General features: G+C 44.3%; 1 protein-coding gene across 3 annotated transcripts in view; it reads left to right on the top strand.

Annotated features, from left to right (window-relative positions):
- Positions 1 to 12941, top strand: part of THSD4 (thrombospondin type 1 domain containing 4) — a 386571-nt gene that overhangs the window by 348418 nt on the left and 25212 nt on the right. For all 3 annotated transcript variants that reach the window (XM_017895815.1, XM_017895816.1, XM_017895817.1), the window contains 3 exons: positions 756 to 885; positions 2487 to 2691; positions 4057 to 4230. In XM_017895815.1, coding sequence (XP_017751304.1) covers positions 756 to 885; positions 2487 to 2691; positions 4057 to 4230 — 509 coding nt within the window. The remainder of the gene's footprint in view (positions 1 to 755; positions 886 to 2486; positions 2692 to 4056; positions 4231 to 12941) is intronic.

Below are 12941 nucleotides of genomic sequence, written 5' to 3'. Positions count from 1 at the left end.
AAAAAAAAAAAAAAAAAGAGGTAGCCCTGTCCCTCAGAAGCTCACTGTCTCATGGGAAGTAGACATATGCTCAGATCACTGAAATACCACTGGATGGGTACTTCATTAGAAGAATGTGTAAGATGCTTGCCAAAGGGAGAAGCAGCTGCTCTTCTGTCCTTTCTTGAATCTTCTACTTCTGCACTTCAATCTGTCCCTTAAATGTACCTGGTCTAGCAGGCTATTTTGTCATGCAGGTACTTTCATTCCAGTTTAATGACCTAGACAGCCCTCTCCCTCCAAAATACACAGGCACACGTCTACCCAAGCCCAATTCTTTCTCTAGAATGAAGCTTGACCCTTTCAGGACACTTTCTCTTTGACACTTCCAGCAAACCTTAGAAGAGTTACTGTTTGTGTTCATTCTATAATCATTTCCCTGCCTAGGGACCTCTCTTTCATTATCTTGAACTATTATGAAGATGGTTTGTATCTGCCTTTGAGCATCTTTAGACTGTGTCCACAAATAGGTTATTGATTCCTTTTAGGGCAGGTTCTTCTTTGTACCCCCACAGTTCCTAGCAAAGACCCTGTGAGGTAGGTGTGTGTAAACCCTCAAATGAAGGGGGAGTGTAAGTGTGCATGTGTGTGTGTGAATTGGCCTTACTGTTTCTGTGCCCTCTCTTCATCAGCACCCAAATCTCTGTGCATCTCCACCCATAGCCCAGCTTTCCAGTGTGTGGGACTGTCCTTCAGACATTCTCCTGTTGTTGCAGGATCGCAGTACCCTATTTTCCGCTGTGTGCACAGAAGCACTCATGAAGAGGCTCCTGAGAGCTACTGTGACTCCAGCATGAAGCCGACCCCTGAGGAGGAGCCCTGCAACATCTTCCCTTGCCCAGCCTTGTAAGATGGCCCCTCCGTTTAGGTCGCCTATTACCAGGTCACTTCAGGTTGCTTGAGCACAGGACCCTAGGAGCAGATATAAGTCAGTCTAAATCTGATTTAGAAATCCAAGACTTGGTCCATGCATAAAATGCAGTCTGTTTAGCAGGCACACCTGTCTTTCAGGATGAACTCAGGAGCTAATAGTCTCAACCCACTTCTGGGAAGCCCACCCTTGGCAAAGCTGGAGCAATTAGGTTTGAGCCTGGTAAGGAAAACAAAGGAGGAAGCAAAGAATGAGAAGCCAGTGTAGTTAGTGTCGTAGGTGAGCTGTTTACAGAAAGAGGATAATGCAAGTCACAAAAGCATCCGTCTGGAGAGGCCAAGAAAAGTGTCTCGGGAGAGGTCTTGAACTGTTTTGTTTTCTTGTTTTTGTTTTTCTTTTTTGGCGGAGTCTAGCTCTGTTGCCCAGGCCAGAGTGCAGTAGCACAATCTCGGCAACCTCCGCCTCCTGGGTTCAAGCAATTCTCCTGCTTCAGCCTCCCGAGTAGCTGGGACTACAGGTGCACATTACCATGCCTGGCTAAATTTTGTATTTTTTGTAGGGATGGGGTTTTGCCATGTCGGCCAGGCTGGTTTTGAACTCCTGAGCACTAATGGTCTGCCCACCTCAGGCTCCCAAAGTGCTGGGATTATGGGCGTGAGCCACCACACCTGGCCTTGAACTGGTTATTGAATGATAAATAGGATACTTGAAGAAGAACAAGGGGAAAGGGCCCTAAAAGGGTCAAAACCCAATTTTCAGACTAATAAAAATATAATTCTCATCCAAGTATATGATGAGCATGGGTTGATGTCTCATTTAACCTGATAACAGAGCAGATGACGGAGGAGGGTTTGTGAAACTGATGTGGGAATTGTTAATGAAAAATAAAGAATGCTAGAATAAGATTTCTAAGTTAGTAGCAAAAGTGAGTTAATGATCTACAGGGTAATAACACTAACCTTTGGAGGGTTTTTTTTATTAGATAAAAATCATTTGTATCTTTTCAGTTTTCTATAACTTTTTATAGAATCTGGGCCCTAATCACTGGTAAATAGCATGTCAAGTGTCAAGCAAATTTATCTTCCTTTACAGAGTCAGATGACCCTTAGGCAGACTTTTCTTTTCTTTTCTTTTCTTTTCTTTTCTTTTTTTGAGACAGGGTCTTGCTCTGTTGCCCAGGCTGGAGTGCAGTGGCATAATCATGGCTCACTGCAGCCTCAATCTCCCAGGCTCAAGCCATACCCTGACCTCAGCCTCCCGAGTAGCTGGGACTACAGGCACACACCACCACACCCAGCTAACTTTGGTATTTTTTGTAGAGACGGGTTTTGCCATGTTGCCCAGGCTGGTCTGGAACTCCTGGGCTCAAGCCATCCTCCCACCTCAGCTTCCCAAAGTCCTGGGATTACAGGCATGCGCCACCGCACCTGGCCTAGGCTGACTTTTAAGCAATGCTCTAGTAAGAAACTCCACCCATGGTGATTCTGATGATTCTGTGTATGCTGGTGCGGGCTCACGCTCACTTCTTGTTGACTGAAGGTTGTCTCTTACTCTCGCTCTCTCATTCTTGAACCAGCTGGGACATCGGGGAGTGGTCTGAGTGCAGCAAGACCTGTGGCCTGGGCATGCAGCACCGCCAGGTTCTGTGCCGCCAGGTGTACGCCAACCGCAGCCTGACAGTGCAGCCCTACCGCTGCCAGCACCTGGAGAAGCCCGAGACCACCAGCACTTGCCAACTCAAGATCTGCAGTGAGTGGCAGATCCGGACTGACTGGACCTCGGTACGCAGGCAGGGCAGCCCACTCCATAGCTCCCTCTCCAGCTCCCACCACACTCTCCAGCCCACCAAGACCTGAGATGGGTAACCTTGAGTTCCACAGGAGGGAACCCATCCCTCCTGTGGGGGTCTGGATGGCTGTTTTTGCAAACCACAGGATGTACCAATAGTTGAATAGAGTTTAGGATAGTGTGTGCCGCCCACACCCAACTATGGGTGAGCCCAGGGGCGCCCTGTGATACTGGCCTCATCTGTTTTATGAGTCATGGTGAAGTGAAGGTTGGCAACTGCTGGTAGAGCCAACTCCTTCCAATTTTCCCCACCCATTTTATAGATGAAAAGACTGAGGCCTGGAAGAATAGAGTAGTGTCTGTCAAAATTAAGACTATTAAGGCAGAAATAATTTGATAAAAGATTTATTGGAAGCCAATGTAAGGATCAACCCAAGAAGACACACGAACAACGTTGGACGTGTTCCAAAGTTTGTTACAAGTTGAAAGGCTTTTAGAAGAAACTTTAGGAGAGGAGAGGGGGACCCCTCAAATCGGAGTTATCTTTTTCGTTGGAGGGTACAGCACAGAGGTTGCAATCACTGGCTACAGATGACGACATGCAGGCTAAAATGTTTTAAGTGCAGGACAGTCAATAAAACTTCATGAGTTAGAAATAAATCAGCAAAACTTTATGACTCGGAAACAAACCAAACAAACCAGTGTCCTCTTCAATGTCCACAGGTTACATATTAATCAGTTTGTCAGAAGTTTGAAGAATTCACAATAAAATTGGAGAGACTGACAATAATATTCTTTACTCAAAACAGGATGTAAGCCATGAATCCTAAGATCTTCCTCCTAGGCAACTTAGAATACAGTGTATTCTTTAAGGGCAGAGGCGCATGACTTAACCCTTGCCTGCCATGGCGTTGGGTCCTGTTTATAATTTGGTATCTTGTTGCCACGGAGAGTCCATTCTGTCAGTCTTATGATTTCTCTCTTAACATTAATGCTGGTCAGTTGTGTCTAGACTGCAAAACGGAGGCAGTAGGACAGGGTGTGTCCAACCTCCCATCCTGTCATGGCCAGGAAATCAGTTTTAAAGGTTTCTCTGGGGTCTCCTTGGCCAAGAGGAGGCCCACTCAGTCAGCTGGGAGGCTTAGGATTTTATTTTTAGTTTACAGTAGGCGAGGCATCTAAGGTGGTCTTGTAGGAAAGGATTGTTTCTAGGGCTCAGATCCCTGCCCCAGGTGGTGACATGCATGAAAGAGCCTCAGTCTCATGGGGCTGGTCACAAAGGCTGCTGGCTCCATTCTGGTGATTCTCTCCCAGAGCTGAAGCTGCTAGTTCCCCGACGTCAGTGTGCTATGTTTCAGTGCTCAGTGCCCTGCGGCGTGGGACAGAGGACGCGTGATGTGAAGTGTGTGAGCAACATCGGGGATGTGGTTGACGATGAGGAATGCAACATGAAGCTCCGACCGAATGACATTGAGAACTGCGACATGGGACCCTGTGCCAAGAGCTGGTTCCTCACCGAGTGGAGCGAAAGGGTGAGTGTGACTCCGGGGACCAAGGTCTGCCAGGTGCCTCCAAAACCACACGAAGGTAAGTCACTGGCTCAGAATCCCAAGACTGATTTCTGGCTCTGGGGAGAAAAAAAGGCCCAGAGAAGAATTATCGTAGGCTTTCTATCCTTATGTGAGGACTGAGGGGCTCCAAAGGTGAGGAGTGGGTGTGAAAAACTTGACTGAATTCTCCTTAGCACTCCATGTGGTCACTCCATAACACTAGGTGAAGTGAATAATTACATCCCATCGTTCATATGTCTTGTACGTGCCTGGTGTCTCATAGACACTCAGCAGTGGTAGGCCCCTCTACTGCTTTCTGCCAACTCAAAACATCCCACACCCCATCCCCTCCCCAGTAGCCTGGCCTCCCATGGGGGGTCTCAGGTGTCAAAGAATAACTCAAAGGCATATATAATTAACCAGTGGTCCACCAGTTACCTGGATATAAGGGAAAACAGTCATAGATTAAATTCATCTATCAAAGGCAAAAGGAAGATTTATATGAAAAGGGGATTTTGGAGCTGGAGTGGTGTTTGTTACACAACAGCATGAATGCACTTAATGCCCTGGAGGTGTGGGCTTAAAAGTGGTTACGACGGTCAATTTTATGCTATGTGTATTCTACCACAATCAAAAATAAAGTTTGAGAAAAGACACTAAACAAACTGTGGAACATACCTTGGGACAGGGAGGAGAAAGGAGGAAGGAGGTAAGGAATTGTGCTTCCTTTCCTGGTGGAAGCAGCGGATTTGCGGGCATGGGAGCGGGGGGACAGTCAGAGAGTTTGCCCAGGGCAGCTGCATAGCTGTCAGAGGCACCAAGTCCAGGTTCTGGATTCTCCAGGAGATCTAGGGAGTTTACCTGGGTTGAGGACATGATTGGCTATCTCTGACCTTGGTTAGCAGCCTACCTCTCGGATACACTAGTTCTGCCCCACTTCCCTTGCTAGAATCCTGTGCGTACACATTACCTGTGAACCACATTGAAGTGCAGGTCTGAAGCAGCAGGTGTGGGATGGAGCCAGGGAATCTACATTTATTTTCTTTATTTCTTTTTTTTTTTTCAGACAGGGTCTCATTCTGTTGCCTGGGCTGGGGTGCAGTGGTGCAATCTCAGCTCACTGCAGCCTCGACCTCCTGGGTTCAAGCGATCCTCCCACCTCAGCACCCCCTCCCTACCTCCTCCACAACATAGGTGGGACTATAGGTGCACGCCACCACGCGGGCTAATTTTTTATATTTGTTTGTGGTTTCACCATGTTGCCCAAGCTGGTCTCAAACTCCTGGGCTCAAGTGATCTGCCACCTCGGCCTCCCGAAGCCCTAGAATTATAGGCATGAGCCACCGCGCCTGGCCACAGTCTACATTTCTAATAGGTTCCTGGGGTCTTTGAGGCCACTGGTCCAGGGACCACACTCTGAGTAACAAGGCCATAAAAAAGACAGAGGAGCCCAGCCATATTCTTGGATCTTAGGAGACATGATGCAGCCCATGAGCCCCCACCCATCCCAACTCCCAGCATCATAAGAACAACAACCGTTGTATCTCAGACTCAAAGAAGGACCCTTTCACAGTTTGGGGATATCAACAGACGTGCCCCATACTGCCACATTGGCTGGCTCCAGCTGGTCAGTGTCCATTCTGACCAGTCAATGGCCACCATGCACCTGTTATTGAGTATTTTGAACATCAGCCCTAGAGGCGTTCACATAGGTTTTCTCTCCCTCCACGGTGTAAGATGCCCCTTCTTCATTTTGTCCCTGTCATCACCTTAACAATCCACTTCCATAGGGAGTGTTATCCAGCAAAAGAAGAAGAACAAGCCTGCAAATGCAGCCTTCACTCCACCTCCACAGACGGTTCTGGAGATTCTTACCTAGTGACTCATCTTCTTGTGGGTTCCCCACACCTCATGGCATGTAGCCCCTGCCCCTTAGCCCCAGGATGGCCCCAGATGGAGAGCCCTTGGTGCAAATACTGAGCTCCCAAGATGAGCATCTGACTGTGCCCCCAGTCCCAGGAGCAGACACTAACTTGGCCATCCGGGAAGCTCTAACCAAAGAGAAACAGATGGAGAGTAAGTGCTGCTGGCCACTGACTCAAGCTTCTGCCCTAAAGCTGAGTCCAGGAAAGCTCATCCTAGTTCTTCTGTGTATCCCCGTTTTCCAAGCCTCACATCCCAAACATTAGCTCGTGGCACTGCAGACACAGTAGGGGAAGGTGTTTGTGAGCTCAGCCTCCTTGCCAGCGTGAGGAATCCTCTGCAGTGTCCCTGACATAGGCCACAGCTCTTGCCCAAACCCTTGATCAGAAATTCACTCTGTGTCCAGACAATTACATCTATTTCTTGTACAGCTCAAGGTGTCAAGAGGTCTCCTTTTACAGTGAGCCAAAGTGTTTCTTACTAAGTCCCACTGTCCTTTAGAAAAGGACAGCCCTGCAGCCATCGGGGCACTCATTCCACTTTCTCCCGGCTAAAACTTCCTAGTTTCTTCAACTAGTCCTTTTGTGCTTTGGTTTCTGAACTCATTTGTGTTCTCAGTAAACGTGATGGATTTCCTATATCAGCAAATGGATGAAAAGAATGATGCTGGGCTTTCATTTTCATATTGGAATGATTCTTTTTCTAAATTATGTTTATTATTTTCTGGTTATAAAGTAACACAGTACTGTTTTAAGAATATGAGAAATTTGGAAAAGTATGCTCCAAACCTCTTCACTAAAAGAAAATTTGAGATTATTTTAAGCTGTACTTCAAGCTTTTTTCTTCTCATAATACTTTACCTATATAGCTTTTTCTCCCCATACATATTTTAAAGATATAAATGTATCTTTATATCATAATGTGTGTATAATTTGGTCACCTGCTCTTTTCACTTATTATAAGCATAAAATCTTTAAAACATGATTTGTATTATAATAAGCTGTAGAACTACATGACTGAAACAATCTCCTATGTCTAAATGTTTGGGGTTTTTTAGTTTTTATTTGTATTTTTTAGAGACCAGGTCTTGCTCTGTTGCCCAGGCTGGAGTACAGTGGCACAATCATGGCTCACTGAAGCCTTGAACTCCTGGGCCCTAATGATCCTCCCACCTTAGCCTCCTGAGTAGCTGGGATTACAGATATAAGCCTCCATACACGGGTGATGTTTTACTGTTTAAAAGACAATATTTTAAAAGACTTCAGTAAGTGTTCTTGTGCATTAATCTTTATGTGCACCTTTTCTTATCTCTGTAAAATAGTGGGGACATGGAATCATGTTAAAATATGGGAAAATATTATTAATGCTTTTAGAACTCTTAATACTCTTTAGCTAATTGTTCTCCAGAAAGATTATTTCAGTGTAGTCTTCCAAGCAGCAACTGAGAGCGCTTTTACAGTCATTTTGTTGCCGTGATTCTTTAGTTTGTAAATTCCATGTCTCTACATTTGCCGCTCTCTGAAAAGGCAGTGGGTTCAGAGCACAATACGTACAGAGACAAAACAACTCTGGGGAAAATAACTGCAGTGGTTCATTCCTCTGTGTGTCTCCCATGTTTATTTAGAACAGTAAAAAGCTACATATCAATTTTCCAAAGATTTCCACACTACTTATTTCCCCTCCAATAATGACTTGCAGATTTCTCCTTAAAGTAATTTTGCTTTGTATTTCAACATAAGTTCTTGCTGAATCTAACTTGGCTTAAAATTATAAATAGAGCAAAGAATGAGCACTTTATTCTATTCAGGGAACTCTTTTGTTCATTTTGGAAAAGATGTTCTAAATCATGCAAGTTGGGTGCTATGATGTAAGTAGATAATTTTTGCCTTATCTACCCTCAGAATAGATGATGAATTCTAAATGTTCATGCTTATTTGAGAGTAGATGAGTGGGACACCAGTACACTGGCTTTGGTGTCATCTCCATGACCACCACTTATTTCATATTTGACCCTGAGCCAGCGAGTGACTCACTGAGCTTCAGTTTTTTCAACTGTGACATTGCTGAGTAACTGCTGCAGTAACATATTTGAAGCTATGACCTAGAGGAGGTTGGCACAGTGGGAAGGGTTTCCTTTGGGCTGCTTCATTCTTCTTCAGCTCCATGTCACCAGGGGCCTTTGGGCCACCAGTTGGTCTTAGAAAATGTTCAGCCCCTGGAATGACCAGCGGATGGCAGTCTTCCACTTTTGAATAGTTGCTTTGTGTAAAAAAAGGCCTTGTTAAGCTTCAGTCTGAACTATGAAATTTTTTATTACTGGGAATGAACATGTGTTGAGCACCTGTTCCATGCCAGTCATGAACGAGACACAGCCCCTGATTCAATAAGCTCAAGAGGGAGAAACCAAAGAAAATTAAAGTTCACAAACACTTCAAGTACAGAATGTGTCTTATTGCCCAATTTAAAATTAATTAATCTTTACCTAAATGAATTGAGGTTGTAACCCCAGTCTGAATCTTCTCTTAAACTTCTAGGGACACAAAGTTCTTCTGGCTTAATGACTCACCTTAAAAACATCTTTTCAGCTGCTTTTAATTGAGAGTGGGCCGTATCAGAAGTAAGCATCGTGACTTTTCAGTTCTACAATTCAATGATAGGTCTAAGCACATGTGCAGTTTTCAATCACAACAGGAAAAAACACTTTTAGAAAGTCCACTAGCGTTACTTTGGTAACACCTAATTTCTAAGACAGTTTTCCAGGAAGAAAAGACTGAATCATTTAAATTACAAGAAATGATGCATAAAGCTGAAGTTCAAGAATAGTCATTAGAGCCTTATAGTCCCTTAGGGGCCAATTGGGCCAAGTTTAGGATTTAACTGTTGCTAGAGTGAGAAGGCAGTCCCCACCAGAGGGTTGCTTAGGAATTCCATGTGTTTCTGTGTTTTATCAGCCCAGAAGTTCAATTACAAGTCATGTCCTCTTCTGACTAGCAAAGCAGATTTGGTCCTTCTTTTAGGAACATCCTTTAAGGACAGTGGGTGGGTGTGGTTTGGAGCCTCACCTGGAAGGTTAGTCCCTACTCCCTGGTAGGGATTTCTTCCCCTTGCTTCTGCTGAAATGCTTCCTGGGCCAGGTTCTGTGTGGGGAACTCCTTTCATATTTACATTTGTTGGGCTTTTCACTGCAGGTGTTGTAATAAAATGAAACTCCTCTACAGGCCTCATCCATGTGATGTCCTCCCATTGGGCACTGGCATGGTCCTTCACATTCTTCTTTTAAGTTAAGTACATGGGGATGTAGAGACACTTTCCCAGATGCATGTGCATTACTTGGTTTTGAAAGCAGAAAATTAAGTTAGCTAGCCAGATGGAAATTACCTGGAAAGAAGTAGTCTAAGGGTTGGAAACATGAAGATAACTAAAATTCTATTTACCTTTTCTTCTTCTTTTTTTTTTTTTTTTTTTTTTTTTTGAGATAGCGTCTCACTCTGTCACCCAGGCTGGAGTGCAGTGGCGCCATCTTGGCTCACTGCATCACTGCAGTCTCCGCCTCCCAGGTTCAAGCGATTCTTCTGCTTTAGCCTCCCAAGTAGCTGGAATCACAAGTGTGCGCCACCATGTCCAGTTAATTTTTGTATTTTTAGTAGCGATGGGATTTCAACATGTTGGCCAGGCTGGTCTCAGACTCCCGACCTCAGGTGATCTGCCCACCACAGCCTCCCAAAGTGCTGGGATTACAGGTGTGAGCCACCACACCTGGCCTACCTTGTATTCTTTACAAGAATATTTAAATATCTTGAGTTTTAAAGTTAGGAAGAAAACCAGATCATACATGGCTGAAACAAACAAACAGACAAATCCTTTAGCCTAGAATATTTCAATTATTGTAACAAATTTTAAGCTAAGAGACTGAGTCATTTTCCCAGATTTCTAATAACAATCTAAATAGAGCAAAGGACATGAAAATGTCTGCGAACCTTAGGGGAGGAAAATGTTTCCTCTACATTCTTAGGTTCTCTGGCTGCAGTCTGTGAATTAAGCTGACAAAAGATTAACAGACAAAAAGCATACCAATTTTATTTGATGTTAATATTTTTATAGTGGCATGGCGGGCTTCATAGGAAAGAAGTGACAACCCCAAAGAAGCAACTAGACTTGAGGGATTATATACCATTTTAACAAAGGGTAATAAACTATGGAGAAGTGATTAGAAAAAGTAAAGGGGCTGGGGCTTCTAGGCACAGTAAGTTGTGAGAAATTGACTAAGAAAAATATGGGGGAAACTGACAGAAGACAAGGGTTATTTTATTAAAGTTTATTTTTGCAGACTCATCTTGGAGTCAACTCCCCTCTCCAATGACAAGAATGTTCTCTTCTTCCTAGCGCTGGGAGGGCACCTTTCTCGTGGGAAACTTATGCACTGGTTTTTAGGCAAAAAGGGGGAAGGCAGAGAGCTCTTCCTGCATCTGCTATTTCTCAATAACCTTCAGCTCAAAATAATCAATATGCCAAAGCAACATATTTTGGGGTGGCGTGTTCTGATCCCCTTCAAGCCCTTTGCTCCAGAGGGAGTTTCTTCCCTAAGGGGTCAGGCCCAGCTTAGCAGTGGAAAGGTAAATGTTTGATCACTCATACTGACATGTGATTTTACAAGACTAGATGGCAGCATACAAAAATGAAAGTGGAAATTTTGATAAGGAAATGAGGTCATAAGGATTGTTTTCCTTTTCTCTTTTTTATTAAAATTCTTTGCTTATTTCTAAAATAATATGGGTGAGACCTCAAACATTGACTCTATTTTAAGAAAAGACCCAGAAACCCTTAGAAAGGGCTTTGGTCATGTGCTAAAGGGCCACATCTAGGATTGGAAAGTGCTAATAGATGAACAAGGCAGGGCCCAAGTCTGTATGCAACTGATATTCATGGATTTACTCATGAGTAAGACACTGACCTGAGAAAGAATTAGAGATGATTCATTAGTTCCTGCTCTCACCAAGCCTACTTCAGCAAAGACAAAAAAAAAAAAAAAAAAAAAAAAGACCAGACACAAATAACCATAATACAAAGGCAGGAAGCAGCACACAGATTGTCATGAGAATTCCAAGACTGGAAAGAACATCTTAAATTGGGCAGTCAAGATAGTTTTCATGGAGGAGATGGTATTTGAGCTGAGCCTTAAAGGCTTCTGATCTGTCCAGTGAAGGGAAAGAGTATGCTGGGTGGAGGGAATGGCAGGAGCAAGGACTCTGTTAGCCTTTTATGTGATCAGGGAATAGCAGCCACTCTGAGTCTGTCCAGCAGGAGGTATGTGGGATAGGATAATGGGAAATTAGTCTAGAAGAATTGGGTCAATTAGGGCCATAGTATAGAAAACCCTTAATGCTAGTTGGGGAAGTCCATATGTGACTTCTGTTAGGAATGGGATGACTTCAGAGGGAATTTTTAGCATGGAGTTCTCAACACCTGGCAACCCAATGCATTGGAAAAGCTGGTGAGGTTGAGCATGAAGCTACAGCCACAGTCCAGGGTAAGAAAGTAAACTGTGCTGGGAACCATGGGTGGAAAGGGACAAGACAGATTAGAGAAATGTGGCAGAACTAGAGTCTGTGAGACCTAATGATTGTCTAGATGTTGGAAGCAAGAGGGTAGGAGAACAGTCAACTTTCAAATCCAGGTAGAAACTTGAAAGCAAATCAGAAAAATAAGAGGAGGAATGGTAACAGTGGCGAAGGTGTACATGCTGGATTCAGGGTACCCATAGGACACTCAGCTGAGGATGCCCAAAAAATGTTTGAAAAGATAAGATGAAGTTTAGGTGTGGTGGCACACGCCTGTAATCCCAACACTTTGGGAGGCCAAGGCAGGCCGATCTTGCGCTCAGAAGTTCGAGACCAGCCTAGGCAATGTGACAAAATCCCATCTCTACAAAAAATATAAAAATTAGCTGGATGTGGTGGTAAGCACCTGGAGCTACTCAGGAGGCTGAGGTGGGAGGATCACTTGACCCCAAGAGGTCGAGACTGCAGTGAGCTAATATCACGCCACCTGGATGATGCAATCCTATCTGGGTGACAAAGCGAGACCATGTCTTGAAAAAAAGAAAAGACAAGATGAGAACCAAAATAAGGGCACATTCCAAAGTATGTCAAGACAGATGGAAAATACTCTAAGAGCTTTGGGCTATGACTCAGGAATGTTTTCACTGTGTCCTAGGAGAGGACTGTGTGATTGTAGTAGAAAAATCACTAACAGTTATTTGGCTGTAAGTGAAGATTTTATCCCTATGAGGCTTTGTTTCTCTATCTTGGAGTGGGAATATAGGAGTTGAAGCCCCTTATACCATTTATTGAGCACCTCCTGCCTGCAAAGCATATTATACAGTCTCCATAGCCCTGCCAGAAATGTGTTTCTATGCCAGTTGTCTAGATGAGCATGCCAAAGGTAGGAGGGGCTGGGTCACTTGTTCCAGGCCGCATAGCTAGTGAGGATATCAACACTGATGCACCTAGTCCCAAAGCCAAGCTCTCCCTCTATACCAAGCTGTCTCCCAATCCTCTCATAGCTGTGGCCTTCAGGGACTAGAACAATTTGCCTTAATATCAGGCAGCAATATTGAGGTGACAGACTCAAGTCCCCCTCTTTTCCCAGCCCAGACTTGGCTACTAGCAGGTAGAGATGTGTCCAGGTTTTCGTGTACCCATTCTTCTTCAGCTGAATATATTTTATTTTATTTTATTTTTAGAGACAGGGTCTTCTCACTCTGTTGCCCA

Source organism: Rhinopithecus bieti, unplaced genomic scaffold (genome assembly GCF_001698545.2).
Source record: "Rhinopithecus bieti isolate Rb0 unplaced genomic scaffold, ASM169854v2 scaffold_27022, whole genome shotgun sequence".
NCBI classification, from domain to species: domain Eukaryota; kingdom Metazoa; phylum Chordata; class Mammalia; order Primates; family Cercopithecidae; genus Rhinopithecus; species Rhinopithecus bieti.
This window is presented reverse-complemented; position numbering and strand designations above follow the sequence as displayed.